The sequence below is a fragment of the Chaetomium strumarium genome, assembly GCF_033439665.1.
Source record: "Chaetomium strumarium strain CBS 333.67 chromosome Unknown B0T15scaffold_1, whole genome shotgun sequence".
NCBI lineage: Eukaryota > Fungi > Ascomycota > Sordariomycetes > Sordariales > Chaetomiaceae > Chaetomium > Chaetomium strumarium.
The window spans coordinates 5,415,634-5,442,504 of NW_026944429.1; the positions used below are offsets into that span (position 1 = coordinate 5,415,634).

Sequence of the window (26,871 nt, forward strand, 5' to 3'; positions counted from 1 at the left end):
GAAGTTGCTGGAGCTTTGGGAAAGGGGCCGGGGAGCTGAGGCGCGGGAAATCGGTCGAGAGGCGCACCCAGCAAAGGGAAAGAAAAAATTATCCTGGCAATGGCCTCATCCACATCACACTCACCTGCAAGTCAACTCTGGTCGTCGCTGAGGAAGTCCTCGTCCGATCCAGAACTGATTGGCAAGAAGACCCTGAAAGGAGTGGAAAGGAAGTATTTCGGCACACAGCTCAACGCGTGGGCGACTTTTTTTCCGAGTCGCGCGCTGGGGGGAAGGGTTGCTCCAGGAAGAAAAGACCGGGGGAGATGAGGTTCAAGTCTTGGGCCCAGCGTAAAGGATGGACGGGGCGTGGGTCGATCCGTGGCAGGTGGTCCGGTCGCCCTTGCCGTAGCCCGTGAGACCCCTTTTCGTGCACTGTCGTGGGACTCGTGGGAAGGTGGCCACAGCTCGGAGCAGGGTACGAAGTGGGTGCCAGCCCCGGCAGGCCTGAACAATTCCAGCAGGTGCCCAGAAAAGGCGAGATTTCAACAAAACCTCAGCAAGTTCCAGGTTCATGCACAACCCGACATCAACTTGAAAGCAGTTCACAGGTATTGTACACTGAAGATTGGGCGAAACAGTACCATGGTTTTAAACCCCATTAACCAAACCTACGTTCCGAAGGCCGCCGCGTCTCCGGGACGACTCCAAAGTTCGTTTCCATTCGCCAAACGACCAGCTTTGCACAGACCACAAGGTGACGACAGGGGTAACGTTACCAGTTAGCGTGGAGAGCGGGCCAGCGAGAACCTTAAGTTGCCGCGCGCCGGTATCGTCATCCTAGAGATGGGCAGAGCAGGATACCCAGCATGTTGTTGGTATTGCTCTTGCTTGCATCAGTAGGTGCCTACTTTAGGTCCCCATTACATACCTTAGGTACGTCATGGACCCTCTCTATCTTGCCCTATGTTGCCTATGCGTAGAGGTACCATACCTTTGAGCAACAGACGATCGCTGCCTCGAGTGCTGCCGCGGCACCCATCTGCCGACGAGGTCACCCTCAGAGGGTAAAAGCCTGACCGCGCCAACAAGCCAACCCGCCAACCGATCCGTTCCTCGGCGATGGAGTTCAGCCTGCTGTCAACAGAGATATGCTGCAACACCCTTTCCGAATCGGCTCAAGGCCATCAGATGAAGCGGCATAGAACACAACCATCGCCCTTAAGTGAGAACGCCCAAGCTGCAAGATCCTGTGATTGCCGTTGAGAAACCCGAGGCCTGGGACAAAGCATCGAAGGTGGGGGATGCGTGGGCGGCGGGTACGACTCAGGCGATAGGTAGGTACTCCGTACGCCCTTCCATAATGGAAACGGGTGCCGCAATGTTTTAGCGCCTGGAAAGGGGAAGGCGGTTCATGAAGTGGGAAGGGTCTCAGTGGTGGAAACGTGAAATTGGTGGGAATGCCCCTTTCGCAGCAAAGCCCAATGAGGGCATTGGTACGAATGGATGCTAACGTTAAACTCCTTATTTAGCGCGCCTCATGTACTGCGCATCTCAGGGAACTTTCTGGGCATCACATCCGTCATCTTCCTGCGACTGTGTTACCTGTGTGAGGCAAGGTACTTGTTTGGTCATCACAGCCTTGATCGAGGCACGACCTCACTGATACAGTAATATGGAAAGGACTCCATTGTTCGGCGGCACTAACTTACCCCTGGAGGTCCGAGAGAGTGTCGGAATGGCCTGCTGTGTTTCCCTAGCGGCCTAGCCAACATCGACCTGATTGTTTTCTGGAAGCCCTGTCATCGGAATCTGGGATTTCGAGAGCATTCTTCTGCCATTCTGCCGCTCGCAGCCTGCATTGCAGATTCAGACCCCCGCCGCTGCTGTGTAGGTCCTGATTGTGCAGCGTGGGGTTGGGCTGACGGGCAGCAAACGGAAAGCACAAGAGTTCGGGCAGAATTGACCCGCCACCACGCAGCTTCTAGGTTTCCTACCCGAGTTCCCGCCGACGCGATCGTCTCGGTTAGGTATCCCCAACAGCAACCTCTGAAGTCATCGTCGGGCTTCGTGGTTGCTGAGACTATCGACAGTGCTTTTCCCGTTTGAGACAGTTTGAAGCTGGTGCATGTGGGATACACAGTACAGCATGCATCATGGTCCCCAGATTGCTTTCTCGTTTGCGTTCAGCCCTGCATCACTGTTGGAGCAGGTGGTGGAATCAATTTTTTCTACGGTTTCATCATTTCACGTCCAGTTGCTAGGTCAGCACTGTCTGCCTGTTGCCGCAGGAATCGGCTGGCATACCCGAGCACGACTCTCTGTCTATGACGCGAACAGCTCGCTGTTTGAAACCGGCCTGGAACAAGTGTGCAAAGCTTGAACGCGAGGCTTTCAGGAAAAAGAACCGGACAAACCCTCCAGCCCTCTACTCCATTGTCGGGAGGGTTACCCGATTAGATTCAGGTACTACAGGTTCACCTTGAGGAACACGTTCATATCTAATCTATCAACGGATTTTCGATCCGAGGGTCGTTCCCATCTCTTCTCGCATGCGGCTTCATGAACGCTAACGGGGACTAACAGTACTAGTAACCGCTGGTTAAGTCAAGACCGGCTTCAGTTGTCGGACATGGACACTCAACATCGCAATTGAACTCTCGGAAACCGATGCTTCTCTGATTCAGCATGCCGGGAAGAATACTTGCCGGGCCGCCTGTCTCCGCCTCGATTTTCGCCGAGGCGCCGCATGCGACGTTAAATCGGCACGTTCTCCGAGGAACGTGGTTCTAACTTCTAAGCCAAGGCTCAATGGCAATTTTGATGTATGATGATGCACCTATACACAGAGACAGTGCCTACACTTATGTCACTGAGGCTTTTGACTGCGAATCAGTCACTTGCATGCTGGATCAGCTGTCCCGGGCAGTCGGTCCCAAAGAGCCGCCAAGACCGAGGCGTAATGCCGACTTGACGCGCATCGCTGGCTCACACCTGTGGCCACCATTTGCGCACGACATTTACACAATCTCGTTGGTTCATCAGCCGGCAGTTCACATGACATCACACACCTTGATATATATTCTACACGTGTGCCTTCTAATAAAAACGCATCATTCAGGGCGGAGGGTAGACAGACATATTTTGTACAGTGTTGGACTGCCCCTCTCACCTGTCCCACACCTACCACGAACACCTCTCGGTCTCTTTCGGCTCATCATTGCATCTCGCTCCCACATACCTACCTACCTATCTTCGTGCATAGATAACCTTTAGGTGCGGGGTCTGCAGCCGGCGGGGTCTGCAGCCGGCAGGCGTCAGCTTCAGGCTGAGGAGAGGATGCTGACACATCCCAGAGCAATGGCCTCCATGACTGCTGCATGAGCCGTTCAGCGCTAATGGTCGCAGACTGGCAATATCACACATGTGTGGAGCTTGGCAAGCAAGCAGGCTCTGTACTGCACGGCTGATTGAGGCCAAGGTCAACAGTATCACATGCTCTGCCGACAAGGTAAGCTGTGGGCCGAATGAGAAGTCAAGTGGAAGAAGCGACATCATTGAGTGGCCAGGTTGATGTCGCGTAATTTCCGCTTGAGAAAGCGCGGGGGGCTAGCGTAGGTGGCGTTGAGCGACACGCAACAAACTCGCAAGCGCTTTGGGAGCGTTCAGACTCTTACGCTTCCTGATGGGGCTACAACTACGGATATAGTCAACGTGTATATGTATGAGGTAAAACACCGGCTGACTGGTAACGGATGATATCTGCGGGTGGCGTGGATCTCAACAGGTCGTCGGACCTAAGCATAGTAAATCGCTGGTAGAGAGCATGTCAACAACTGCAAGACCCGAGAACATGGGATGGGAGTCCCGAGTGTGACCGGGCAGACCCGAGCCGGCGGCCACCGAAGCGCCGGAGGCGCCCCCCACTCCCCGTGCCGGTTGCCAAGCCATTCCGGCGGCCCATGATTCTGGATCGGGCCATCCCCGCAGGCACTTGCAAAAGTTTTCTGTTTTTCTGTTGAGCTAACTTATCGCGCCCCGCGCATGTTGCCACGCGTTTAAGAAGAGTATTGCTAACTGGCGCCTCACCTCTTCATCCAGGCATCAGGCATACATACTTTTTTCTCGCCCTTGGCAGGTTTCCGTCAGTCGTCGTTACGGACGCGCCGCTCACCTGCAGTACACGCCCGGCTCTGACATCGCCACCCGCTGTCCGTGCATTCTCCCGCCCCCTCGGTGTAAACACCTTATGTTCTGCCTGAGATCGGTTGCCATCAACACCTTCGAGTCCTCGGCGCATGATTTGATGTGCCGAGCTAGGCGGGAGTAAGGAAACGGCAAGCGACTTGAAGTCTTTGCGCTTGCTTGAGGGGACGTCAGAAAGACTTACGCACGACAAACATTCTTGTTTATTTACTTCTTTTTCATCCGATCTTGTGCTCCGTGATTGGAGCTTTGGCCTGTGAGAGAAGCATTCTGATCCAAGCTTTATGTATGGTAGAGCCAGATTGCTGCAGACCATCCGCGCCCGGCTTTTGGCACCTCTCGGAGTCGACGAACAGTCTCCTCAGGCTCAGAGCTATCAACCCCTGATCAATTCCGACGACATGGCAGCCGAGGCATCGGCCATAAGCAGTGGGCCGGTCTTGTCCAAGGCAGACGCCGATGGCGCCAACTACGGAACCGCGGCTGCGACGGTGAAAGACGTGCAAGACTCGCCATCCACATCCACGTCGGATGCCGAGGCCGAAGTCGTTGCAGCGGGCCTCTCGCAGCTCGAGGCGCGCAACACGCACTGGTACTCGTACCTGCTGACGCTCGACTTCTGGGCCATCACCGCCGTCGGGCAGGTGCTCGCGCTCTGCATCACGGCCACCAACACCTTCACTACCCTCCTGGCGGGCGTGAACACCAACATCCCGGCCTTCCAGACGCTCTTCAACTATGCCCTGCTGACGCTCATCTGGCTGCCCATCTGCTGGCACAAGCACGGCTTCCGCGCGTGGGGCCGGATCGTGGTGCGCGACGGGTGGAAGTACTTCATCCTCTCGTTCCTCGACGTCGAGGGCAACTACTTCACCGTGCTCGCGTACCGGTACACCAACGTGCTGTCGGCGCAGCTGATCAACTTCTGGTCGATCGTCTGCGTCGTGACCATCTCGTTCTTCCTGCTGCGGGTGCGCTACCGGCCGCTCCAGATCGCCGGCATCCTCATCTGCTGCGGCGGCATGGGCGTGCTGCTGGCCAGCGACAAGATCCAGGGCACAAACGACTACGGGCCCGAGGACGCGCTCAAGGGCGACCTCTTCGCGCTGCTGGGCGCCACGCTGTACGGCATCAGCAACGTGTTCGAGGAGTGGTTCGTCAGCAAGCGGCCCGTGTACGAGGTGTTGTCGTTCCTGGGCATCTTCGGCGTGTGCATCAACGGGGTGCAGGCGGGCATCTTCGACCGCCACTCCTTCCGGGGCGCGACGTGGAACGGGCAGGTCGCCGGCTGGCTGGTCGGCTACACGCTCTGCCTGTGCCTGTTCTACTCGCTGGCGCCGCTGATCCTGCGCATGGGCAGCGCGGCCGTGTTTGACGTCAACCTGTTGACGGCCAACTTCTGGGGCGTCATCATCGGCACGAGGGTGTTTGGCCAGGTGGTGCACTGGATGTACCCCATCGCCTTTGTCCTCATCGTCTGCGGCCTGGTCATCTACTTCCTGGCGGGCAGCATTCTGGGCGACTCCAAGAAGCCGTGGCTGGGCGAGAACCAAAAGGATGGTGTTGCGGGCATTGGCACGGCCAAGCTGAAGGCGCTGAACGAGGCGAGGAGGAGGGGGCTGGCCGGTGATAGCGATACGGCGCGGGTTTAGGGGAGAAGATATGGAGGAAGTGGCAGTGGGGCACAGAATCGGTAATGCGCTTTGGTGATAACAACGAGTGGGGGGGATACGATTTGTGGCATCGCATGCGGTCTAGGTATGAGTTTTCGCGGTCAGTCAGTTGTATGCTGATTTAGATTTTCTTTGCCGGGTTGGATATTCAGCGAATGAGCTTTGAGTCAGGATCTAATACTCTACTTCTTCAAAATACAGTAGTATGAGCATTAGGGCTCCTAAGCCGGTCGCTGCCGCCTGGGGCGGTTTGTTGGATTGGCCGCTCTGAGAGGCCAGTGACTCAACAACGCAGTTGTGTGGTTTGGGTTTCCATGCGACCTTTAGTTTTATGATAAAGTGCTGATAAAGAGTCACACACAATGAGGCCTCCTCCAAGCGGCCTGTTTGTAACCCGGTGGCGCAGCCGCATGAGCCGCATGATGGCCGAGCGATTAGAATGGAAGTGGAATAAAGAACGGGATGTGACAACCGTCACCAATCTTATTAGTACTACTAGTACCTCTCTACGAGCTCCCCCTCCACCCTCACACCCAAGGCCAAAATCTTTCAAAGAAAAGAAAGGACCTTGAACAACGCATTTCATCATCAAACCAAACCTACGAAGTCCTCCTCGCAATGAGCACGCCACGCGCCCCACGGTCTCCCAGGGACCGAAAACTGTATTTCGCCTTCGGCAGCAACCTCTGGAGAGAGCAAATGGCTCGTCGCTGCCCAAACTCACCTTTCGTCGGCATCGGCTGCCTGAACAACTTTGAGTGGTTCATCAACGAACGCCGCTATGCCAACATCGCTCCGGTCAATCCGCTGCCACCCGCCCGCGGAAACAACCGTGGCGGCAGCGGCAGCAAGAAAGTCTGGGGGCTGGTCTACGAGCTGAGCCAGGCCGACGAGGAACGGCTGGACCGATACGAAGGCGTGCCGGATTGCTACCAAAAGAGGATGGTGGAGGTGAACTTGTACCCCGTCACTCGGGAGTCTCAACGCACGGGCATGCTGGGCTCTGCACGTCCCGTCGACATGCTCATCTACATCGACCTCCAGCGCAACCAGGGCCACTTCGAGCCCAAGGAAGAATACGTGTACCGCATGAACCTGGGCATCGAGGATGCCCTGGACGCGGGGGTCCCCGAGCGCTATGTCGTTGACGTCATGAGGCCCTATATTTCTTGCGTGAGCCCTGATGCGGCAAGGAGGGCTCTTGCGCAAAGGGCCGCTGCGGCTACCGAGGCCGGATCCCGGCGTGTCAGGGGCGGTGCGGCTAGGGTCCCTGCGCCGAGAGACCTTGCGCCGAGAGCCCTTGCACCGAGAGCCCTTGCACCGAGAGACCCTGCGCGGAGGGACCTTCCGCGGCCGCAGGGGCTGGCGCCAGTGAATGTAGTGGAAGTCAGACCTCCCAGGCGCCGGTCGCAGGCAGTCCTTGCCGTTGGGCAGGAGAATACCGCCGTGACGAGGGCCACGGAGCAGAGGCCTCGGGTCGCAAGGGCCCCTCAGCCAAGCAACCCTCAGCAACGGAACCCTCAGCAGAGCAACCCCCAGCAAGGCACCCCTCAACAACGGAACCCTGAGCAAAGCGCCCCTCATCCGAGCGGCCCTCAGCCAAACAACCCTCAACAAGGCACCCCTCAACAACGGAACCCTGAGCAAAGCGCCCCTCAGCCGAGCGGCCCTCAGCCAAACAACCCTCAACAAGGCACCCCTCAGCAACGGAACCCTCAGCCGAGTGCTCCTCAGCCGAGTGCCCCTCAGCAGAGCCGGGAGGCTCCGGTGTCCAGGTCCAAGTCACTGAGGGAGGCGGGCGAAAAAGGCCTTACGCGGGCGCTGGCGGGTCTGGGAATCAGATCCGGGTCACGGAAGGACGGGGGCGAGCAGGAAGGGGGTGGTGCCGTCGAGAAGGGCCCCGAGCAGAACAAGTCTTCTCAGGAGCAGAGCCCCGAGCAGAGGCGTGCCGGTCCGGCTTCTGGCTCCGGGCCGCAGAAGAATTTGACCGGCAAGGACCAGCCGCAGCCAAATGCGGCTTCTTCGGAGGCCACGTCTCAGCGTAAAGACGGGCCGCAAAAGGGGACGGGTGAGAGTCATTCTTGAGGGGTCAATTGGCCGGGTAACTGCACCGTTGGTTGCGTTTTGGAGGAGCGATGCCTATTCTCTGTCTCATCCCTTTTCGATACTAGTCTTGCTGCAATAGAGTGAATTATGAACCAGCTTTCATTTATTACCCGAGTGTTTTTCAGAAAGATGATGGATGTTCCCAGGGCTTCCATTTGAAAACCTGGGAAGGGGAGGAAGTACTAACTAGAGTAGTAACAACCTTCGTTCGGGACTTCCACATTGGAGTCGCCTCATCAAAAGCTGTTTCTCTTGGTCAGTGGCCATATTCTGACCGACTCGAAATGCATGGTGGTGTAGCGATTTAGAAGTCAGGCGCTACGTATTCCGAGGCCGAGCCCGTAACGATTCATAGAACGAAGTCAAGAAAAGGAGTTGTCGTCTGTGACAGTGCGAAGTCCTTGATAACTACCTATTTCTACCTCGTCGAAGAGGAAGCTGTACCTGCGTGAGGCGAACTTGATTCATGATGCTTTCCTTGAATTTTGTGTGTTCGATCAATGAAGTAGGCGGCGGCTGGATGGTGAGAGTGTGGTGCAAGTGGGTTTGCTCATCCAGGACGGAAAGCCAGCCCTGGGATAGCCATCCGGACGAAGATCATATGTAAACATGACGACATACCTTCTAAGCATATGCTCGGCATATCCGATTAGCATTCCATTCGAAATGGCTCACCGCCTTTTATATTAGATCAAAGATCCTCGCACACTCCAGTTTGCACCTTCTTTACCCAACACCACTCGATTATCTCGATACCTATTCCGGTCTCCTCCTCGCAACAAACGGTTCAAACCTCCATCACATCACAGGGCCGGCCGGTTCGGGGGGAAGTTGTCGTCGACCAGCCGCAGCTCGTACTCGCGCGGCATATCCGCCGTGATCCTCGGCCCTCCGCTCCCCATCGCCCGCAGCAGGTCTTGGAGCGGGTCGGCGGACGGCCGGAAGTCGGGGTCCATGACGGCAAAGTCGTAGGCGTGCGTGCTGGCCCAGCGTCGACCGCGGGCACGAGTGGCAGAGGAAGCACCCGCGGACGGTGGAGAAGCAGGTTGACCAGTGGGCGCTGTGGCGGGTATTTGACAGTCCCAAGTACCGGGGTGCGTTCTGCCATTTCTCGCACCTCGATTACCTGATCCCTTGCTTCTCAGCTTTAATAAGAGTCTCAAGTCACCTGGATTGACAGATGAAAAAATTGTACGCAGGCAAGCAAGTCATCTACATGTATGACTTCGGCGACAACTGGGAGCACAACCTGTCCGTCGAGGGCCGCGCCGACCCAACCGACCGCTTTGTCTGCCTGTCGGGAACCGGGCACGCGGTCGCCGAGGACGTAGGCAGCGTCGACGGCTGGAGGGAGCTCAAGGACGCGTATTGCACCTCGCACCCAACCAAGGAACAGCGCGAGAGGCGCCAGTGGTACGAAAGGACGGCCAGCAATGGGGACCCGGAGGGGCTGGCGGGCGATCGGGGCGCTCATGACGAAATGGGTGCTCACAGCTCGTACATCATGAGACAGTGATTGATTCACTTTTTCCTTGATGCGGCATATATTCTCTTCAATGTAATACCCGGAGGAGCCCAGAGCCCAGAGGAGAATCATCGCCATGTAATCACGGAAAATGACGGACAACGTATAAGACGCTGTGGAGCTGACTTGGTGTTCTGGGATCCCCCTAGCGAGAAGCCCACCGCGTCCAGGTCTTGACCTAGTAGGTTTTCGTTTGTTGGTGAGATCAGCCCGTGAAATTGCTCCCGATCACATCGTTGCTATGCCTACTACTAGTGGTAACTCATCGGGTGTAGTACGTAACTTTGGAATTATACTTGAACAGAAAGGAAGAAAGTGAAATGGAGAAGAATGAAAGCTGAAAGTAGGAGAAGGGAAAAGAAATCAAGAAGTAGAAAGAGGAAAAAATAGGAACAAGTGGGAATACACTGTGAGTCTGGTTGAGTCTATGTTGATGATGGACGCATCTTTTTCGCCGGTGTGAGCCAACGTCGCCAACGTGCCTTCGCAGTCGCAAGCAAATGCTGACTTTCAAATTCCGGCTTCTGTGACAAAAGACGACGATCTGCAGTGCTAGCGGGTCGACAAAACATGTTAGCAGTGCTGTATTGTAGGACCACTGGCAATACCCGTTTGCAGCCCCTGACATCGCCGAGGAATGCACAATGCCATGCTCTTAGAGGCATCTATCGATCTACCAGAGACGAAACGGGATGACAACGATGGGTCGTGGCAAACCGCGCGAAGGAGGAAGTTGCGACCTGGCTGCTGTGTGTGCCACTTCGATGATTTCATCCCCCTCATTGACGCGTGTCACATGTGAGACATTGTCATTCCTCGATGCCTCTGAACTTACTGATCCAGCGGACAAGCCATCAATGTGAAGGCCAGGTTGTTTCTAGTCTCCGTGTTCGACCCGAGGGTTGCGTTCCCTTCATTTCACGTCCCACCTGCAACTACCCGACTTTCGACTGCACACTGCTGGTCAGTGGAACTGGGTGTGGCACTCTGTCTTGACGGTAGCCGCAAACCTGCAAGACCAGTTGGCCTGCTGTCAAAAGTTCAACAAACGTGTATCCTTCTGAGATATGTCACTGGATCAGTGACCGGTCACGGCACCACAACTTCCCTCGACCATTTTAGCGACTCTTGCTTTTGTAACTTGATTGCACGGAGTGAGCGACAACAATCCTGGCCCACTGAGAGAAGTAACAACGGATCTCAGATTCACTCTTGACACCATTTATCGCCAACTACTGACTTCCGATCAGGACTCCCCCATGACTGAATCAGGAGCGTTTGGTGCTGGATAACTCGGCGTTGACTTTCGTCAGCATCACTTTTCGAAGATACGCCCAACATGTCATCACCCGCTCATATCGTCGACCCAGGCGAGGGGCCGGCGTATAAGTTACCCGGGTCTCTCCCTCCTGGCTGGGAGCCTGTCAGGGCATTTGGTCTGGAACATGAATACGCCGAAACCCAGCATAATCCCCCACCCGAGGTCGTTTGTTGTGGTCCAGAGGGTGGCGCCCAGAACGTACCAGCAGCGTCACAAGTAGGCGGCGGTGACGGCGCCAACGGAGGGGGTTCCGAACATGACACGCGTTCATCTATCCGGCCTGATATCGAGGGTAATAAAGAACACGGCTTCCACGACACCCCTGATATCGAGCCACCGGAGCTGCCATGGTACCGGACAATCTCTCGGGGACGGTGGGCCGCCATCGTTATCTGCCTCGTCGGCAGCACTGCGGTCGTGCTGGCAATCCTCGGAGCCATGAACAGGCTCTCTGGAAACAACAGGTCCGCCACGCCTACAACCAACAATTCCGAAACACAAACCCAGCTCATCGCTGACGTGAGTAGCACTTCATCGGACTCGTCCCACTCCGACGACGAAACAGCCACCACCGCTACAGCCTCGTCCTCGACGTCAACCACAACCGCCGCAAAGCCAACCTCCACGGTACGTCTCACCCTTGCCCCCCATGTCTCTTTTCTGCAGACAACATGACCACTAGGTAACCACTAACCAAACTCGCAACAGACCAACCCGGCAGCAACAATGATAGATTGCACCAACTCCTCAACCTTCGTCAGCCCAGTGACCTGGATCGGCGCAGAGCTGGGCTACACTACCCACTTCTCGCCCGACTCGGACGCTGAATCCTGCTGCAACTCCTGCCTGCACCACGACCCGGGTTGCGCGGGTTGGCTGTACGATAACACTACGAAGTTCACGCCGTGCACCAAGATCGTGATCAATACCAAGCACGCCGGCCAGGATGACGACGACGAGACCGAGACGTGCCCGCAGGGATATACGGATAAGACCTATTTCACCGAGGGCACCAACGGGAAAGGAAGTGTGGCGGGCTTGGGGCCTTGCAGTCGCATGATAAAGATGCAGTGAGGCGTGTCCTTCGGGCTTGGACGGGATACGGGCCCATGCAAGCAGGGATGGAGGGGCAACCGGGTAACCAGGCAGAAGAAGGGAAGCCTTTGTACTGTACTGTGTGTTTCGCTTCGATTTTGGCGATGGGTGGTGTGTCGAGGGCAGGATGCGAAGTCTTGGGACGGACGTCTCGTTATCGCAGACGGGGGGACACGGGAACCAAGAATGGGATGACAGCGGGAATGGTAGCTTCCGGTATACCCAGCGCTGATTGCATCTACTGCTTCTTTGGGGGGTATGACTCTGTTTGCGGCGAAATGGCTCAAGAACAACGTTAACAAGTACACAATTCCCAACAACCTGTCGATTAAACCATTACAGACCAGCTCCGCCTAAATCCGGCCCATGTCCGTGACAGGCGCAAAGGAAATATGCGGCAGGCAAACAAGCGCAGGATCTTCGTCACTTCAGCCCCATCCGTGCTGAAATTACGCCGTCCTTCCACCGCCCACTGGAGTGAATTCCCTCAGCCGGAATCAAAGATGCGTCCTCAGCGGCTTAGAGGCGGAGCAGCTTGGCGGCGTACTGCTCGATCAGGTTCTCAGTCGGGAAGCTCATCTCCTCGAGCTTCTGGGCGTAGGGGGTCGGGACGTCGGCACCGGTGACACGCTGGGCGGGAGCATCGAGGTAGTCAAAGGCATACTCCATGGTGAGAGCCAGGATCTCGGCGCCGACGCCAAAGGCCGGGAAGCCCGACTCGACGGCCATCAGGCGGTGCGTCTTCTTGACCGACTTGACGATGGCCTCGATGTCGAGCGGCTTGATGCTGCGCAGGTTGATCACCTCAACCTCGACGCCGTACTTCTTCTTCAGGTTCTCGGCCGCCACGAGCGACTGGCCGACGCACCGCGAGAGCGTCACCATGGTCAGGTCCTTGCCGGCACGCTCGACCTTGGCCTTGCCGATGGGCAGCACGAAGTCGTCCTTCTGCGCGGCCTCGGACATGGGGAACGACTGGCCGTACAGGAGCTCGTTCTCCAGCACGACGACCGGGTTAGGGTCCCGGATGGCAGCCTTCAGGAGCCCCTTGGCGTCTTCGGCGGACCAAGGAGAGACGACCTTGAGACCGGGAATGCTGCCGTACCACGCCGAGTAATCTTGCGAATGCTGGGCGGCGACACCGGCGGCGAAGCCGTTGGGCCCGCGGAAAGTGATGTTGCACGGCTGGATACCGCCGGACATGTAGAGGGTCTTGGCGGCCGAGTTGACGATATGGTCGATGGCCTGCATGGCGAAGTTGAAGGTCATGAACTCGCACTGATGTGTGGTTGTGTCAGCATCGGGCCCCTCATTCTCCGAATCGTAATGTATCTGAAATATCGGGGCTGGGGCTTACCACAGGGTGCAGCCCGCTCAGCGCAGCACCAACCGCCAGGCCGGTGAAGCCCATCTCGGTAATCGGTGTGTCGATGACACGCTTCTCGCCGAAGCGGTCTAGCAGGCCCTTGGTGACCTTGTATGCGCCGTTGTACTGGGCAACCTCCTCACCCATGATGAACACCTTGGGGTTGGACTCGAGCTCCTCCGCGAGCGCCTCGTTTAGGGCATCGCGGACTGTGTACTCCTTGACGCCGGACGCATCGGCATATGTCCGTTTTTGTAGCCTGGGCACGGCAGCGGCTCTGGAAAGGAACGGGGAGGTCGCGGCAGGGCGGATGGCTGAGGCGCGCGCAGAAGCAGCCAGGCGGGCCGCTGGTCGGAGATAGCGCGACATGGCTGAGATTTTGTTGCCGGGAAAGGAGGGAGCGAATAGAGCCGGAGAATAGAAAGAAAACAAGGCCTGGCTGAATTGAAGCTCAATTGGAGTGCCCGCTCGCAGCACCAAACGAAACAAAAGGCGAGGTCGGCAGGGCTACTACTGATGCTAGAGGAGAGGTCTGGACGTCGGAGGGAATTTTTCTTGCCTCAATCGAGGAAGCTACGGACAAGCAATCGGACTTGACGTTGAACCCCAACGAACCAAGTCGCGCTAGCGCAAGAGCGGGCTAGCGCACTGAGACCCTGGTCGTGTGGGTCTGTAGCTTGGCCCGCGAAACTTGGAGCTTTTGCGTGGGATGTGGTGATAATAAATTCTCGGTTCACAGCTGCATAATGTAGATAACGTTAACGCATACCTTAGGTACGTAGTGTAGACGTGATGTGCAAACGATATATTCTCCTCGCATGTCAGGTATGTGGATGCTATCTCTTTAGACTTTGGGGAATAAGCGGGTGCGGCCTGGTGTCCGTCACTCGGAATCCGAGGGTTCCCATACCCTTGTAGTTACAATATGTACTTGTCTTACATCAGCAGTCCAACCCCGTAGCAGACATGCGCCAATGCGAACCATTGCGCTGACAACACTGGATGGGTGAGATGCCATCGAAACACCAGGCCCGTTACTGCAGTCGTGAATTATTAGTGAGTAGTCTATTACACTCTAGCTATATACATGAAATCCATGAAATCGGGGCTAGATGGTGTCCTCAGTCGTGAATACCGTGCACCGAGACCAGTGATATTAGTACCGTTTATTACTCCAATGCCATCATCGCCATAACCCTTTTGTATCCGCCTACCCCGCATTAGACTGTAGTCTGTTTATCATCCCATCGTAGCGTGTCTAGGAAGATTCCAGCAGAGCCGTTCAGTTGGCAGGCTTGCGGCCCACCATCAGGTACATCGGGGTGAAGAGGTCCTTCTTGGCACCCGCGACGAGGCCATCTGCACCCTTCGCGAGCGAGTCGGCTGTCTTCTTGGTACCCTTCGGCGCCAGACCGATAGTCTCGAGGAGGCCAGTGAAATGGTGCACCGCAGAGCGGCCCGCGTGTGTCATGCGGAGGACAGTGAACAGGTCCCAGTAGGACTGCATGTACTTCATCTCGCCAGCAATGCCCCAGTACCAGGGGATGGAATCGGGCCTCTTGGCCAGATCCTCGTGGTGGAGCAGCTCGAAGCCAGCCTCCTTCATGGCCTCGAGACCCTCCGAGATCTTCACCATGTTGGAGATGCCGTTGCCCTCCTCGATGGCGAGACGGATGTCACGATGCTCCAGGTTATTGTTGTCGTAATTGTCTGTCATCAGCCACTCGTACACGCCGAACACGCCGCCCGGCTTCAGGACCCGGAAGATCTCGCTGTAGACGCCCACGAGCTTGGGTGCGTGGACTGTGGCTTCGATGGCGTAAACAGCGTCAAACGAGTTGTCGGGGAAGGACATTTGCTGCGCTGGTTAGCAATGGCTTGTGCATTCTGGGGCATATTCTGTGGCCGCATACCATGAAATCGCCCTTCACGAACTTGAGCTGGTTCGAGAGACCCTCCTTTGCCGCATACCGCGTCGCACGCTCAATCTGGTAGTCGTTGTTGTTGAGCCCGGTAATGTGCGCATCGGTGAACTTCGCGATTTCTCTCGCGGGCCCGCCCACACCGCAACCGACGTCGAGGACCTTCATGCCAGCCTGGATGCCAATCTTCATGGCAAGGTAATGTTCGTGCCGCGCAATGGCCTGGTAGAACGGCTCGCCGATTGAATACCGGCAGAAGTGGAAGCTCTGACCCCAACCATACTCGTACAAATCCGTCGCGAGGTTGTAGTAACTGTAAATGGGAACGATTAATACGTTGATCACGAGACCGTCCCAAGGTTGAGCTTACTGTCTTGTCAAAGTCGCGTATTCTTTTGTCCGGGCCTGGTTCTAGCGGTGAGCATGAGCCATTGGAATTGGGATGCCAGCAAACTAACCTCTCTGTCGGCATCCGTCTCTGTCTCGGCGCTCTTGTTGTCGAAGTGCTTGAAGTACTCGTCTACCGCAACCTCTTTTGCCTTGCGGTCCTTGGCAAGCATCGCGGCGAAACCAGGGGCGGCCTCAGTCGACTTGCCATGGAGTGCCTTCATGAACTCGGCATCACGAGCATGGTCCTCCTTCTCGAGGGCCACCTTCACTTTGGGAGCCATCTTGAGCTGGTTGGTAGGAATTCAAGAACGCTTTCCGAACTTGCTAAGTAGAGAGCACGGAATCGGCACGACGTGAGACAATGGAAGTTTGGGTTCCTCTGATGATTGTCAGTTCAACTTCCAGGGAACAAGAAAAAATGGGCGGAAGTGCCCCTATTAATTATTGCCAGCCGACATTGCACCTCACTAGGAAATAGGGGCAGGGGTCCTCGATAGCCGACGCGGCACGCTAATCTAGCAAATCTGCTGGCTCAATTGGCAGGGAGGCGGCAGCTCCATGCTGCTCCACATAAGCACATGAAAACCAACGCCCGCATCCAGCACCAAACATCGCAGTCCAATGAGCGTGTACAACCCTTCTGCAGTAAGATGCGAACAAGAACTCGGCTTCCCTTTGAGTAAAGCATCCGAGGCTTCCGTTTCCGCGGTCCATGCCGCCTTCCCGACAAGAAAGTACGAATACCGTGGGAAGGTGGAAATTTTAACTATTAGCATTTCGCGTTCGCATGTGAAGCTCTCGCGAGTACGTTGCTCCCAGCGCTAACAGCGATCCAAAATGGAAGGCGGTGAATCAGTAAACGAAAGAAGCGGGAAGGCGAATACGAATAAGAGACGCTTGGACCATGCATTAGCCACAAGTGAGTCGGCGGTGGCGACCGATAACGCTTATCACTCAGCAAGCCACATCTTTCCGTAGTTCATGTCCAAACTCGCTGGATCCAAAACACCAAGCCTCATCACCCCACGTCGTCCACTGCCATCATTCTGCCTTTCCGGTCGACATAGTCAAGCGCAAAACAAGCCAATCCGTCATCACGATGCCACCCCAGATCAAACAGGACCTCAACCGCTCCGGGTGGGAATCGACCGACTTCCCCTCGGTGTGCGAGAACTGCCTGCCCGCGAACCCGTACGTCAAGATGCTCAAGGAGGACTACGGGGCCGAGTGCAAGCTGTGCACGCGGCCCTTCACCGTGTTCCAGTGGGCGGGCGAAGGGCGCGCGCACGGGCGCAAGAAGCGCACCAACATCTGCCTGACGTGCGCCCGCCTCAAGAACGCCTGCCAGTGCTGCATCATGGACCTGCAGTACGGCCTGCCCATCGTCATCCGCGACAAGGCGCTCGAGCTGGTCGCGCCCGGTCCGCAGAGCGAGATCAACCGCGAGTACTTCGCGCAGAACAACGAGCGTGCTATCGAGGAAGGCCGGGCCGGGGTCGAGGAGTACGAGAAGTCGGACGAGAAGGCGAGGGAGCTGCTACGGCGGCTGGCGCAGAGCAAGCCGTATTTCAGGAAAGGGAGGGAGGTAGATCAAGAAGGGAACCCGGTTGCGGGCGTGAGCGGGAGTGCGACGGGTGGAAATCCTGCTGTCGGTGCTGGCCTGGGCGGTGTGGGGCCGATTCGGACGAGGGATTCAAGAGCGGCGGCGGCGGTGGGCGCGAAGGCTGGACCGCGGAGAGGGCCGGCCCCGCCGCCCGGGCCGAAGGACTGGTTGCCGCCGGCCGATCGGAACATCATGTCACTGTTCGTCACCGGCATTGAGGACGACCTGCCCGAGTACAAGATTCGCGACTTCTTCAAGGTGTTCGGCAAGATCAAGTCGCTGGTTGTGTCGCACATGACACATTGTGCATTCGTCAACTACGAGACACGCGAGGGAGCAGAGAAGGCGGCAGCAGAGTGCAAGGGACGCGCTGTCATTGCCGGTTGCCCGTTGCGGATCCGGTGGAGCGTGCCCAAGGCGATTGGGACGATGGACAAGGAGAAGAGGGCAGAAATGCTGCGCGACGGTTGGTCTGCTTTCCCCCAGGCGAATCGGGGCGGTCCACACAAGGCGATTGAGGGCGGCGCTGCACAAGGAGGCGGCCAGACCCCTGCGCAGAACGACCTTTCTGCCCTTGCCGTTGCTGCGCCACCAGGGGCCGCCGATGTACAATATGCTAGTCTATCCGGGAACTAGGCGCATTTTCGGTTTTATATGTGCTCTTCGGTATGGCGTTTGGGAGGCTATTGGGTCTGGTCATGGCGGGGGCAAGGCAAAAAGTATCTCTCCTGCATGTTTATTTGTTCGGTATCTTGTTATGTATTGCTGTTGTTACACTGAGGGGTATCATAGACGGCTATACAATGCAAGGCAGGTTTCCCTGCCGGTTGACTGCGTTCTGCTAGTCATTCCTCGTCCGTCTGTCCGACATCAGACACTTCCCTCGTGCTACCTCTCCGAGCAGCACTTTACACCGTCGACTTTGATGTTCTTGTTCCCCAACTTGACGGTGTCGTTATCTCCCCGCTCAGTATATTCGTGAATGCGGAGTCCTAGGCGAAGAGCAGTTGGTATCTAAGCCCGTCATGCCAACGAGAGAGTTGGCGTAAACTCACTGTATCTGTCTCCTTCCCTTCTCCCCTGAACAAGGTTCGCTTTCAGGAAGCTGGCAACTTCCTCGGCATGCTGAATGGCTGGCTGTATCGATGGGTCTGACGCTGACAGGGCCGCCTTATCCCGGAAGCCCTGTCGTATTTGCTGCCGTGCGGCGTCGAGCATTCTGATATCGCCTGATCGTTCTGTCAGCCAGAGAAACAGTGAAAAGCTCTTTTGCCTCGAACCTTCAAAGGCAATTCTCGCGGCGCGGAGGAGGTTTCTGTATGCTTGAAGAGCTGCCATATTGAATTTGCCGCCTGGGTAGGACTCCGATCAATTTCTGATTGTACCGCCAAAGGAACGTTCGAGTCTGGCAAGTGACATCTTCAGTCGCAAGATCCTGGGGCGGTTCCACTTGCGGCTGCAAGGCGAGGTGTGGGTGGGCAACTAGTTAGCCCGGGTCTGATTGGGCAAGCCGTGCAAAAGTGGACCTGACTGGGACAGGGTCTGGCCCGGGAACCGAAGAAAAAAAATAATTCTTAGCAACCGAAAAACTGCCCCTCCATCAACACTGGAACTTACCAGACCTTCCACGCACAAGCATAGCACAATGGAGGCTACCGTCGTACCACTTCCACTGCCCGTGCTGCCGGAGGGCTGGGAGGGCGAGAACGGCTTCAAGGTGATTGGCAAGATCACCAAGGAGAGCGCATCGCAGCGCACGCTCGAGCCGGTCGGCCCGTACTTCCTCGCCCATGCTCGCCGCGCCCGCCACAAGCGTACCTTCTCCGAGGATGACCGGATTCAGGCGCAGGAGCGGGCCAAGAAGGTTGAGGATGATAACGACAGCGAGATCAGCGAGCCCGAGGACGCCATGATGCTGCAACGAGACGCCAAGGACTGGAAGACGCAGGACCACTACAAGGTGCTCGGTCTCTCAAAGTACCGTTACAAGGCCACCGAGGAGCAGATCAAGCGTGCTCACCGGAAGAAGGTGCTGAAGCACCACCCGGATAAGAAGGCTGCTGCTGGCCGCGCCGACGATGACAACTTCTTCAAGTGCATCCAGAAGGCCACCGAGATCCTGCTCGACCCGGTCAAGCGCCGCCAGTACGACTCGGTCGACGAGGAGGCGGATGTCGACCCACCCACCAAGAAGCAGTTGGCTAAGGGCAACTACTACAAGTTGTGGGGCAACGTTTTCAAGTCGGAGGCCCGTTTCAGCAAGGTCCACCCGGTGCCGTCGTTCGGCGACGAGAACTCGACCAAGGAGGAGGTGGAGAACTTCTACAACTTCTGGTACAACTTCGACAGCTGGCGGACGTTTGAGTACCTGGACGAGGACGTGCCCGATGACAACGAGAACCGGGACCAGAAGCGGCACATGGAGCGCAAGAACGCCAACGCGCGCAAGAAGAAGAAGGCCGAGGACAACGCGCGCCTGCGCAAGCTGCTGGACGATTGCTCCGCCGGGGACGAGCGCATCAAGCGCTTCCGGCAGGAGGCCAACGCGGCCAAGAACAAGAAGCGGCTCGAGCGCGAGGCGGCCGAGAAGAAGGCTGCGGAGGAGGCCCGTCTGAAGAAGGAGGCCGAGGAGAAGGCGGCGAAGGAGGCCGAGGAGAAGGCCAAGGCAGACCGCGAGGCGGCCAAGAAGGCCAAGGAGGCGGCGAAGAACGCTGTCAAGAAGAACAAGCGTGTGCTTCGCGGGTCTGTCAAGGACGCCAACTACTTTGTCGAGGGCGATGCCTCTGCGGCGACCATCGATGCCGTCCTGGGCGATGTCGAGTTGGTGCAGGCCAAGATCGATGCCGACGAGATTGCCGCTCTGGCGGGCAAGCTGAACGGGCTGAAGGTGGCGGACGAGATCAAGAGTGTCTGGAAGGAGGAGGTCGAGAGGCTCGTGGCGGCTGGGAAAATCAAGGAGGGAGAGGTCAAGGCGCTTGTTGCGTGAGGGGACATATTCGGGTTGCATTAGAGTGGGCAATTGTAGATCTCTCAGGTGCATGCATACACAGTGGGCTTTGACGGGTATGAGAAAAGAATCGCTGGCATATAAAGCCGGTTCGATATTTGCCACTGACATCAACAGTGACTGGGACGGACTCCTTGTGACCTGTAGGGGGAGTGGTTCAACAACCTATCCGGGAATTAGTATTTTCGTAGCTAGGCCTAACATCAGCGAAAGCAGCAACTTTGTCATAACCCTCGGAGAGGATTCGAATCCATGACGTGAGCCGCACCTGAAGACGATAGCTACGGCACGACTCAGCAGGAAGAATATGTAGACAACAACCTCGGCAGGACCTGTACAATACGTCCCTACTCACTACTAAGGTAATATCACCCCCCCAGAAAGCTCGACCTACCAACCCCAGCCCCTGACAACCTACTGCTGCTCACTCATAAACATAACAGAACGGCCCATCCACAACACTCACCAAATCCCGAATCCTCCACACCTTATCGCCCACGACACCCAAATCCACCACGTCATCCAGGCTCTGCTGCCTCCCAAAGCCCATCATGCTCGACCCGCCGGCAATGACCTGCACCCGACTCGCCAGCTCCTGGCTCTGCCAGATGGTCCACGTCCGATCGATCATCCCGTGATGCACCCAGAAGGCCGGGTCGTTGGGCGAGGTGAAGAAATCGCCGGCCGGGTCGCCCGCAATGGTGAAGTGGCCCGCGGCATGCACGCCCATGCCCGCGGCGCCCGGGGCGGCACCGCCGAACCCGCCGCCGAAACCCCCAGCGGCTTGCATGGCGTTCTGGAAGGTGCCGATGTCCCGGGAGGAGGTGATCAGCGAGACGATGTCCTGCGTGCGCGTGTACCGGCTGCTGAGCTGGTTGGAGATGTCGCGGCGCAGGCAGCGCGGGTTGTCGCCGTAGCCGTCCTGGCGCGGGTTGCGCGGCGGGGCCGGGTCGACCGCCGGGGAGAGCGGGCCGAGGTGCACTGTCATGCTGTTGATGAGGTGTGTTAGCTTTTTGGTTTCTTTTTTTTTTTTTCTTTTTTTTTCATCTTTTTCTTTTTCAAATTTTGTGCTAAATATGGGATGGGGCTTTTGCGAGTTGGATGTGTACTTCTTGAAAGGACCGGTCTTGACACAGCCGCCTCCGTTGCCCGCGGGAATGCCGGCCGCCGCGCGGTGCTGGATCTTCTCGCCGTTGCCGCTGAGCGAGGTGTCGCTGCCGTCAAAGATGGGCGATTTCTCCGGGTCTTGGGCCCAGCGTCCCCAGTCCCAGTACTATCGGTTTACGAGTGAAGGCGTCAGCAAAAGCGGGCGGGTGCGATGGGGAAAAGGGGGAGGAAGGAAATGCTTACCGGCTGGGTGCCGGTATACCCGCACTCTTGGCGGAGCACTCGCTCGAACGACCAAGTGTAGTAACGATGCCACGACAGGAAGCTTCCCTGATGCGACGGTCAGCACCTTGGCGTGGGTCTTAGAAGAGACGGTGTACTAGCAACGCACGGTGCCGTGGATGTTCATGGTCTGGTTCATGTGGACGACGACGAAGTCATCGTATCGCGACTTGGCCCCGGGGAACTTGGTCTGGTCCAGCTTGGACGGCTTCTCCATGAGGCAGAGCATGGCCGCAATGTAGGCCTTCTTCTCGGCCGCCGAGATGTCGCCCCTGAAACATACACCCACAGATCAGCAGCGTGTTCATTATTCCCCCCTGAGTTGGTACGATCAGTATATGAGATTATCAAACGCACCATTCCCGGCGGACCCGAAGCTTGTCCTTCGTACATGTTGTCGACTTGGCGATCTGGGCGTCGATGCTGGGCCTGCCCTTGTTCTGGAGGTCCAGCACGGCATCGCCAGACGCGAGGCCGGCGAGGAGGAGCCAGGGCACTGCGAGCAGTGCAACAAGCGAGAGCCGGGCCATTGCCAAGCGTCCAAGTTGAGGTTACGGGCTGGCAACAAACAGACAGGACAGGAAGACCTGCTGGACCAAAAGACTTAAGCCTTCAATGAAACGACCAGGCACTTGGCCCGTTTTATCTCATCTTCCCCCTGGCCCCGTCTGCCTCTCTCTCTCTCGATTCCTTAGCCAGGATCGGCAAATTAAATCTGACTCTCGGATCCCGGCAGATGCCATGGAGCAGCGATGTTGGATGCTGGAGAAAATAGGTGAAGGGCTGAAGGCTGGTCACCGGCACATGGGACCCGACATGTTGGGAAAGCCAGACGGCTCGCAATGCTGCCGACTGGTCCGGGAAAATCAGCGGCCAAATCCGGGGTAAAATATCCATATTGTCGTGGGGAAGAGGCTGTCCTGTCGTGCCACTTATATGGACGCTTGGCGAATAGTAACAATATGTGTGACAATAATGCCGTCTTTGACTTTTAAGTTGCGTCTGCCTGCTTGGATCGAATAGATCCTCTCTGCTGACCTCGGTGCACTCCATCTTGGCTGGGAAAGGCCCAAGCATGGCTGACTTGCAATGTCGCCATTCCGGTTTTGGCAGCGTCTTCATCTATTTTGCTGTTTGTGATGCTTGGCGAAAAGGGATCCTGTCGGCTCTTCCGCGGTTTCATTACCGCTCGCAGGTCGAGCACCAGACTTTTGAGCTTCCATGGCGAGTGAGGAAGGAGCTTGCAATTGTCGCAATGTCGTCCGCTTTTAGTGCTCTAATTGTGAGCATATTGGATAAGCATATTGGATACATGGGCTACAGGATGACGGGGATGAAGTTGACAGATGTCGTCTGCTTGTTGATGCCCCGTTCGGGAGAATCACACGTTCCAGGGCCAGATTGAGGATACGCAGGACAAGAGACGTTAAGAATTAGGCGACGTGTAAGGTGATTTATAAGGCCGCCCTTCCGGCAAGCCATCTCGGCAAGAGACTCGCTTCATGGGAAGTTCAGTACCGGAGAGCTAAATGGATCCCCATCTTTGACATTGCCGCGTGGCGAGGTGGCGTTTGAGTGAAATAGATCGAGCGTATTCAGGATCCTGAGCCGCAGATTTGGGAGTGCAGGGCTGCCTTTTGCTCTCTCTGGCTAGCAGACTTGGTCTTTGAGGGAATGCCGGCTGGACGCTACCACGAGATATGCTAGCGCCGAGAGGACTGGAACATACCTACCTTAGTTATACTGAGTTAGTACTAGTAGTAGTATGCGACGCTCGTGCACCTCCTTTCTTCACTTCTGATGGAATGCTCGATCGTGGAACCGAATATTCGTCACACAATCTTTCGTACAGAGATCCCCGTACAATACCAGTCGCGTCACAACGCTCAGGGGTAGAGTACACAAGCGAGAGAAAAGACTCCAACTACCAGTGATCAAGGATGTGCTGTTACTCCTTGAAGAGAATATCGTCCTTTGAGGGCTCAACGTTGACATCATAAGTGCCTGGTAGACAACAGAATCATTGGCCTTCACATCCACACAGAATAAATAACCCACCCAGACATTCCCATAGAATCACTCCCATAGAGAACACACCCCCATACAGAGATGCCCATACATAAATGTCCCGTACAAGAACTTCCATTTCAAAGTTTCAGACAGATCTGGAACGCAGGCCAACAACCCCGTGAACTCGGCGTCGGGATACAGCATCCCAACAGCGGCGAGGAAGCGGGCTGGGACGAGGAGGACGCGGTCGGCTGCCTCGGGTTTGATAAGTGGGGGATGGAGACACGCCATGAGGCAAGGGGCATGTAGGGATCGGTGTCGCAGATGGGGATTGTCGGTTTCATGTACATGTCATCGATACAACCCGGTGTGTCGGATCCGCAGACCAGAACGCGGCGGCCTGGGTCGACCGCGAGGTTGAACATGCCGGGAGCCAGCCGGATTCCATCGACAGATAAGTACCCAGGCATTTGATCCGAACATTGCCGTACAAACATTCCCATACAGATATCCCCACAAGTCGGTGGTGAGATCCGGGGATCGCCGGCTCCATGTACTTGTACATGTTGATTGACCCATGGCCGGGTTGAACATGTCGCATATCGGGACATCGACAGATATCCAGACACTTTCAATCCAAACATTCCCGTACAAACGATCCCATACAGGATACCCCCACAAAGGAACGGCTGGGTTGAAACATGTCGTACAATGGGACATCGAGGATGTGGGGGATAGGGAGATCACCCTCATCATCGTTGCTGTCGTCGTCGCTGCTAACGGTTTCATTGTCGCTCCCTTCATCGCTGACGTGGTCAAATGTTGTTGTTAACCGCGTCAGAGCTCCCGGCCTTCTCGCGATAGCTGTTCCGTTTCCTGGGCGTTGATGATCGTGTTCGCCCGCTCAAACCACTTGACCGCTATTGTGAAGCCGCTCCGGGCAGACAGAGACTTGCCAATCTCGTTCAGGGAAGACATCGGCGTTGAACCGGTCATCGTTTTCCTTGTCAGCCTCTGGGTCGACCAGGAGCCAGCCGGATCCCATCCACACAAATGCCTATACAGGCACTCCCATGATCATCCAGACAGATTGTGTACGTTTTGTACAATACTCGGTGACCTTGCTGTTGAGCTTAATCCCACGCCATCCGTTGGCTGTGTTGGTGGAGATCGCCAGGTTGATCAGACTCTAGCCGTCCAGGATCAGGGTGCCATTCCTATGGATGGGGTTTGTACCATTCGAAATTGCCCTGCGATAGCAGACTCTGGTCGAGTGTTAAGACGCGAAGGTGGTGAGTCAGGCCCTCAAAGCTTCCCCTGTACTGAAGATCTCAAAACAGAGATTCCCATACAGAGTTGTCCCTTACAGAGAGGGTCCCGTACGGAGAATTGCATAGAGAGAGTTCTGTAAAGATTTCCATACAGAAACTCTCATAGGGGGTGGTAGCTGATCGCATGGCATGCGCGCTCCACGTCGCCAACAGGGGGATCCAGAGATGAACAGGTTTTCAGTACAGGAATTCCCGTACAGGAACGCCCGCCTCGTGAAAGCCTTCGAGTGAGCCTAAACTGGAGACAATGGTGTCGTTCCATTGCCGAGTACAAAGTCGCAGCAGGTTCGGGTTGAACGGGATGCCCGGATGAACAGACGTCGGATCGTTGTGGACTTGGAGTCACAGGTTTCGCTTGTTCATCTGCTCTTTAGTACCGGTATCCATGGGTTGATGCTCTTAGGAAGCGCTTACCGTCTTTTTGTTGATTCTCAGCGTTTCTTTTCCACCTTTTGGTTTCTTCTTGACCACTCGCTGGCGTTGTAAGTGGGTTCTGATTGGTTGAAAGTGCCTGAGCTGCTGAGCATGGTGGTGGCCCGGGTCCCTGCGGTACATCACCTGCGCCATAGCTGGGTCTGAGCAGCTGAGACTATACAGGGGAGCTCTGCACTTGTTCATTACCTGGAGGTGTTTTCCACCGCAATCTGCTCTCAGCGCTCAATCTGCAACCCTTCGAGACCTGGAAAGGGCCACTCTTTCATTGCTGAAGGATCTTTGGTAACGACTCCATCTCCGTTTGGCACGGGATGACCGCGTTTTAATAACCAGCCTAGCCAGTCCGAGTCGTCATGACTACCGCCGTTGACCGCACAGATATTTCTCCTTCTTTCGATCATGGCCAGACCGAGCAAGCGGCCGGTTCCAACAGCGACGCCCCGGAGGATATAGAAGACATGTGGAAGACCTGGGAACGCCGTGTGATCATCAGAAAACACAGCGTCGTAAAAAGCGAGCGGAGGACAGACAAGCTTCCACGTCTACCGAACGGCAGGATTCTGTACCCTTGGTGGTCCCAAGAACGGTTGCGAAACGAAGCTGCCACGCTCCAATTCATCGCGTCAAACACGACGATACCTGTGCCAGATTGTTCGTTATATAGCAAGGATGGACTGCTGCATCTCGAGATGACTCGTATTACAAACGGGGTACTTCTCTTGGACGTGGAGCAGGGGTCGAGGGCAGCCGCCGTCCAAGCAGTCGAAGCGCAGATGAACTCGGACATTCTGCCTCAACTCCGTTCTCTCCGTCGAAGCTATATTGGGAGTGTAGACGCTACTCTTCCCGTTTTCCCACCATCACGAATCTATGGTCGCGACCGACGAGCCTGGCCACGAATAACGACGGATGGCGACGAGTTCGTGCTCTGTCACAATGATCTGGCACCGCAGAACATCATTGTGGACCCCAACACGTTCCAAATAGTTGGGATCATAGACTGGGAGTTCGCAGGGTATTTCCCAGAGTCTTTTGAATTGCCACTCTGGAGGGAGTTCGACTGGGTCGGCGGGAAGCGACTGTACGACGAGGCGAGGCCGCGGGATCTCGGCTTTTTTCGACTTACGACAGATGATTTGCGAGACGACAGAGCTTCATCGCCATGACTGTGTTCTACCGCGAGCGTAAAGATAGCAAGAGAGCGGTGTTTCAACGAGCATGCAGCCAGGGCAATGTATTGAGACTTTATCTAGGTCTCTTCAAGGCAGTTGAGAGCGGGAGAAAGAACTGATTAATTGTAACTGGCGTGAACATGCCCATCGTCGTTCTGCAGGTTACCCGCCAGCAAAAGGGGAAGCCTTCATCTTGTTCTGGCGAGAGTATGCGAGAGGAAGGCCAGACTCTCTCCTGATTTTATAGAGAAGGCAGCAAGGGGGGGCGTGATTCCGTCCCAAATTCTCGTCCGTGTTCTTCGTTTTCGGCTCAATTCTTGCAGTTGCAACTGACGCCCTCG

General features: G+C 56.2%; 12 protein-coding genes across 12 annotated transcripts; 7 read left to right on the plus strand and 5 right to left on the minus strand.

The window, feature by feature from the left end:
• Nucleotides 1-4,235: 4,235 nt before the first annotated feature.
• B0T15DRAFT_59081 (uncharacterized protein) lies at nucleotides 4,236-6,215 on the plus strand. The gene is made up of 2 exons (XM_062871100.1): nucleotides 4,236-5,943; nucleotides 6,060-6,215. The coding sequence occupies exon 1, from the start codon at nucleotides 4,470-4,472 to the stop codon at nucleotides 5,835-5,837; it is 1,368 nt and encodes a 455-aa protein (XP_062726792.1). The 5' UTR covers nucleotides 4,236-4,469; the 3' UTR covers nucleotides 5,838-5,943; nucleotides 6,060-6,215.
• Nucleotides 6,216-6,476: 261 nt separating this feature from the next.
• On the plus strand, nucleotides 6,477-7,076 carry B0T15DRAFT_374561 (uncharacterized protein; the record flags this gene model as incomplete). The annotated part of the gene is made up of 1 exon (XM_062864220.1): nucleotides 6,477-7,076. A coding segment is annotated over one exon (600 nt), but the record flags the coding sequence as incomplete, so codon positions are not given.
• Nucleotides 7,077-9,156: 2,080 nt separating this feature from the next.
• On the plus strand, nucleotides 9,157-9,429 carry B0T15DRAFT_548078 (MM3350-like domain-containing protein; the record flags this gene model as incomplete). The annotated part of the gene is made up of 1 exon (XM_062870187.1): nucleotides 9,157-9,429. A coding segment is annotated over one exon (273 nt), but the record flags the coding sequence as incomplete, so codon positions are not given.
• Nucleotides 9,430-10,828: 1,399 nt separating this feature from the next.
• On the plus strand, nucleotides 10,829-11,884 carry B0T15DRAFT_489650 (uncharacterized protein; the record flags this gene model as incomplete). Its single annotated transcript, XM_062866613.1, has 2 exons — nucleotides 10,829-11,437; nucleotides 11,519-11,884. The coding sequence occupies 2 exons, from the start codon at nucleotides 10,829-10,831 to the stop codon at nucleotides 11,882-11,884; spliced, it is 975 nt and encodes a 324-aa protein (XP_062726795.1).
• Nucleotides 11,885-12,314: 430 nt separating this feature from the next.
• On the minus strand, nucleotides 12,315-14,033 carry B0T15DRAFT_59099 (thiamine diphosphate-binding protein). Its single transcript, XM_062871101.1, has 2 exons — nucleotides 13,263-14,033; nucleotides 12,315-13,183 (listed from the first exon to the last, which is right to left on the minus strand). Exons 1-2 carry the CDS (start codon nucleotides 13,638-13,640, stop codon nucleotides 12,425-12,427), a joined length of 1,137 nt encoding a protein of 378 aa, XP_062726796.1. The 5' UTR covers nucleotides 13,641-14,033; the 3' UTR covers nucleotides 12,315-12,424.
• Nucleotides 14,034-14,172: 139 nt separating this feature from the next.
• Nucleotides 14,173-16,058, minus strand: B0T15DRAFT_520140 (sterol 24-C-methyltransferase). The gene is made up of 4 exons (XM_062868479.1): nucleotides 15,652-16,058; nucleotides 15,564-15,598; nucleotides 15,185-15,506; nucleotides 14,173-15,129 (listed from the first exon to the last, which is right to left on the minus strand). The coding sequence occupies exons 1-4, from the start codon at nucleotides 15,862-15,864 to the stop codon at nucleotides 14,554-14,556; spliced, it is 1,146 nt and encodes a 381-aa protein (XP_062726797.1). The 5' UTR covers nucleotides 15,865-16,058; the 3' UTR covers nucleotides 14,173-14,553.
• Nucleotides 16,059-16,521: 463 nt separating this feature from the next.
• Nucleotides 16,522-18,016, plus strand: B0T15DRAFT_59161 (uncharacterized protein). The gene has a single exon (XM_062871103.1). The coding sequence runs from the start codon at nucleotides 16,683-16,685 to the stop codon at nucleotides 17,820-17,822; it is 1,140 nt and encodes a 379-aa protein (XP_062726798.1). The 5' UTR covers nucleotides 16,522-16,682; the 3' UTR covers nucleotides 17,823-18,016.
• On the minus strand, nucleotides 18,003-18,656 carry B0T15DRAFT_520145 (uncharacterized protein). Its single transcript, XM_062868480.1, has 3 exons — nucleotides 18,467-18,656; nucleotides 18,242-18,415; nucleotides 18,003-18,178 (listed from the first exon to the last, which is right to left on the minus strand). Exons 1-3 carry the CDS (start codon nucleotides 18,522-18,524, stop codon nucleotides 18,075-18,077), a joined length of 336 nt encoding a protein of 111 aa, XP_062726799.1. The 5' UTR covers nucleotides 18,525-18,656; the 3' UTR covers nucleotides 18,003-18,074.
• Nucleotides 18,657-18,771: 115 nt separating this feature from the next.
• On the plus strand, nucleotides 18,772-20,415 carry B0T15DRAFT_520147 (DnaJ domain-containing protein). Its single transcript, XM_062868481.1, has one exon. The coding sequence runs from the start codon at nucleotides 18,832-18,834 to the stop codon at nucleotides 20,170-20,172; it is 1,341 nt and encodes a 446-aa protein (XP_062726800.1). The 5' UTR covers nucleotides 18,772-18,831; the 3' UTR covers nucleotides 20,173-20,415.
• Nucleotides 20,416-22,467, minus strand: B0T15DRAFT_499059 (uncharacterized protein). Its single transcript, XM_062867330.1, has 5 exons — nucleotides 21,940-22,467; nucleotides 21,692-21,854; nucleotides 21,544-21,630; nucleotides 21,303-21,466; nucleotides 20,416-21,182 (listed from the first exon to the last, which is right to left on the minus strand). Exons 1-5 carry the CDS (start codon nucleotides 22,110-22,112, stop codon nucleotides 20,618-20,620), a joined length of 1,152 nt encoding a protein of 383 aa, XP_062726801.1. The 5' UTR covers nucleotides 22,113-22,467; the 3' UTR covers nucleotides 20,416-20,617.
• A 1,155-nt stretch (nucleotides 22,468-23,622) lies between these two features.
• B0T15DRAFT_59216 (uncharacterized protein) lies at nucleotides 23,623-24,357 on the minus strand. Its single transcript, XM_062871105.1, has one exon. The coding sequence runs from the start codon at nucleotides 24,234-24,236 to the stop codon at nucleotides 23,730-23,732; it is 507 nt and encodes a 168-aa protein (XP_062726802.1). The 5' UTR covers nucleotides 24,237-24,357; the 3' UTR covers nucleotides 23,623-23,729.
• Nucleotides 24,358-25,363: 1,006 nt separating this feature from the next.
• B0T15DRAFT_59200 (aminoglycoside phosphotransferase) lies at nucleotides 25,364-26,608 on the plus strand. The gene is made up of 3 exons (XM_062871104.1): nucleotides 25,364-25,405; nucleotides 25,521-25,640; nucleotides 25,697-26,608. Exon 3 carries the CDS (start codon nucleotides 25,712-25,714, stop codon nucleotides 26,522-26,524), a length of 813 nt encoding a protein of 270 aa, XP_062726803.1. The 5' UTR covers nucleotides 25,364-25,405; nucleotides 25,521-25,640; nucleotides 25,697-25,711; the 3' UTR covers nucleotides 26,525-26,608.
• The last annotated feature ends 263 nt before the right edge of the window (nucleotides 26,609-26,871 follow it).

Excerpts from the sequence above, each read along its gene's own strand:
- B0T15DRAFT_59081 (XM_062871100.1), top strand. The coding sequence starts at position 4,470 with ATGTATGGTAGAGCCAGATTGCTGCAGACCATCCGCGCCCGGCTTTTG.
- B0T15DRAFT_59099 (XM_062871101.1), bottom strand. The coding sequence starts at position 13,640 with ATGTCGCGCTATCTCCGACCAGCGGCCCGCCTGGCTGCTTCTGCGCGC. Across the intron at positions 13,184-13,262 it reads TGAGCGGGCTGCACCCTGTG|TGCGAGTTCATGACCTTCAA; the intron begins GTAAGCCCCAGC and ends ACCACACATCAG.
- B0T15DRAFT_520140 (XM_062868479.1), bottom strand. The coding sequence starts at position 15,864 with ATGGCTCCCAAAGTGAAGGTGGCCCTCGAGAAGGAGGACCATGCTCGT. Across the intron at positions 15,599-15,651 it reads AGACGGATGCCGACAGAGAG|GCCCGGACAAAAGAATACGC; the intron begins GTTAGTTTGCTG and ends CGCTAGAACCAG. Across the intron at positions 15,130-15,184 it reads TCGTGAAGGGCGATTTCATG|CAAATGTCCTTCCCCGACAA; the intron begins GTATGCGGCCAC and ends TAACCAGCGCAG.
- B0T15DRAFT_59161 (XM_062871103.1), top strand. The coding sequence starts at position 16,683 with ATGCCACCCCAGATCAAACAGGACCTCAACCGCTCCGGGTGGGAATCG.
- B0T15DRAFT_520145 (XM_062868480.1), bottom strand. The coding sequence starts at position 18,524 with ATGGCAGCTCTTCAAGCATACAGAAACCTCCTCCGCGCCGCGAGAATT. Across the intron at positions 18,416-18,466 it reads CGCGAGAATTGCCTTTGAAG|GCGATATCAGAATGCTCGAC; the intron begins GTTCGAGGCAAA and ends CAGAACGATCAG. Across the intron at positions 18,179-18,241 it reads AAGGGAAGGAGACAGATACA|GACTCCGCATTCACGAATAT; the intron begins GTGAGTTTACGC and ends CTCTTCGCCTAG.
- B0T15DRAFT_520147 (XM_062868481.1), top strand. The coding sequence starts at position 18,832 with ATGGAGGCTACCGTCGTACCACTTCCACTGCCCGTGCTGCCGGAGGGC.
- B0T15DRAFT_499059 (XM_062867330.1), bottom strand. The coding sequence starts at position 22,112 with ATGGCCCGGCTCTCGCTTGTTGCACTGCTCGCAGTGCCCTGGCTCCTC. Across the intron at positions 21,631-21,691 it reads CCATGAACATCCACGGCACC|GGAAGCTTCCTGTCGTGGCA; the intron begins GTGCGTTGCTAG and ends CCGTCGCATCAG. Across the intron at positions 21,467-21,543 it reads GGTATACCGGCACCCAGCCG|TACTGGGACTGGGGACGCTG; the intron begins GTAAGCATTTCC and ends GTAAACCGATAG.
- B0T15DRAFT_59216 (XM_062871105.1), bottom strand. The coding sequence starts at position 24,236 with ATGTTTGGATTGAAAGTGTCTGGATATCTGTCGATGTCCCGATATGCG.
- B0T15DRAFT_59200 (XM_062871104.1), top strand. The coding sequence starts at position 25,712 with ATGACTACCGCCGTTGACCGCACAGATATTTCTCCTTCTTTCGATCAT.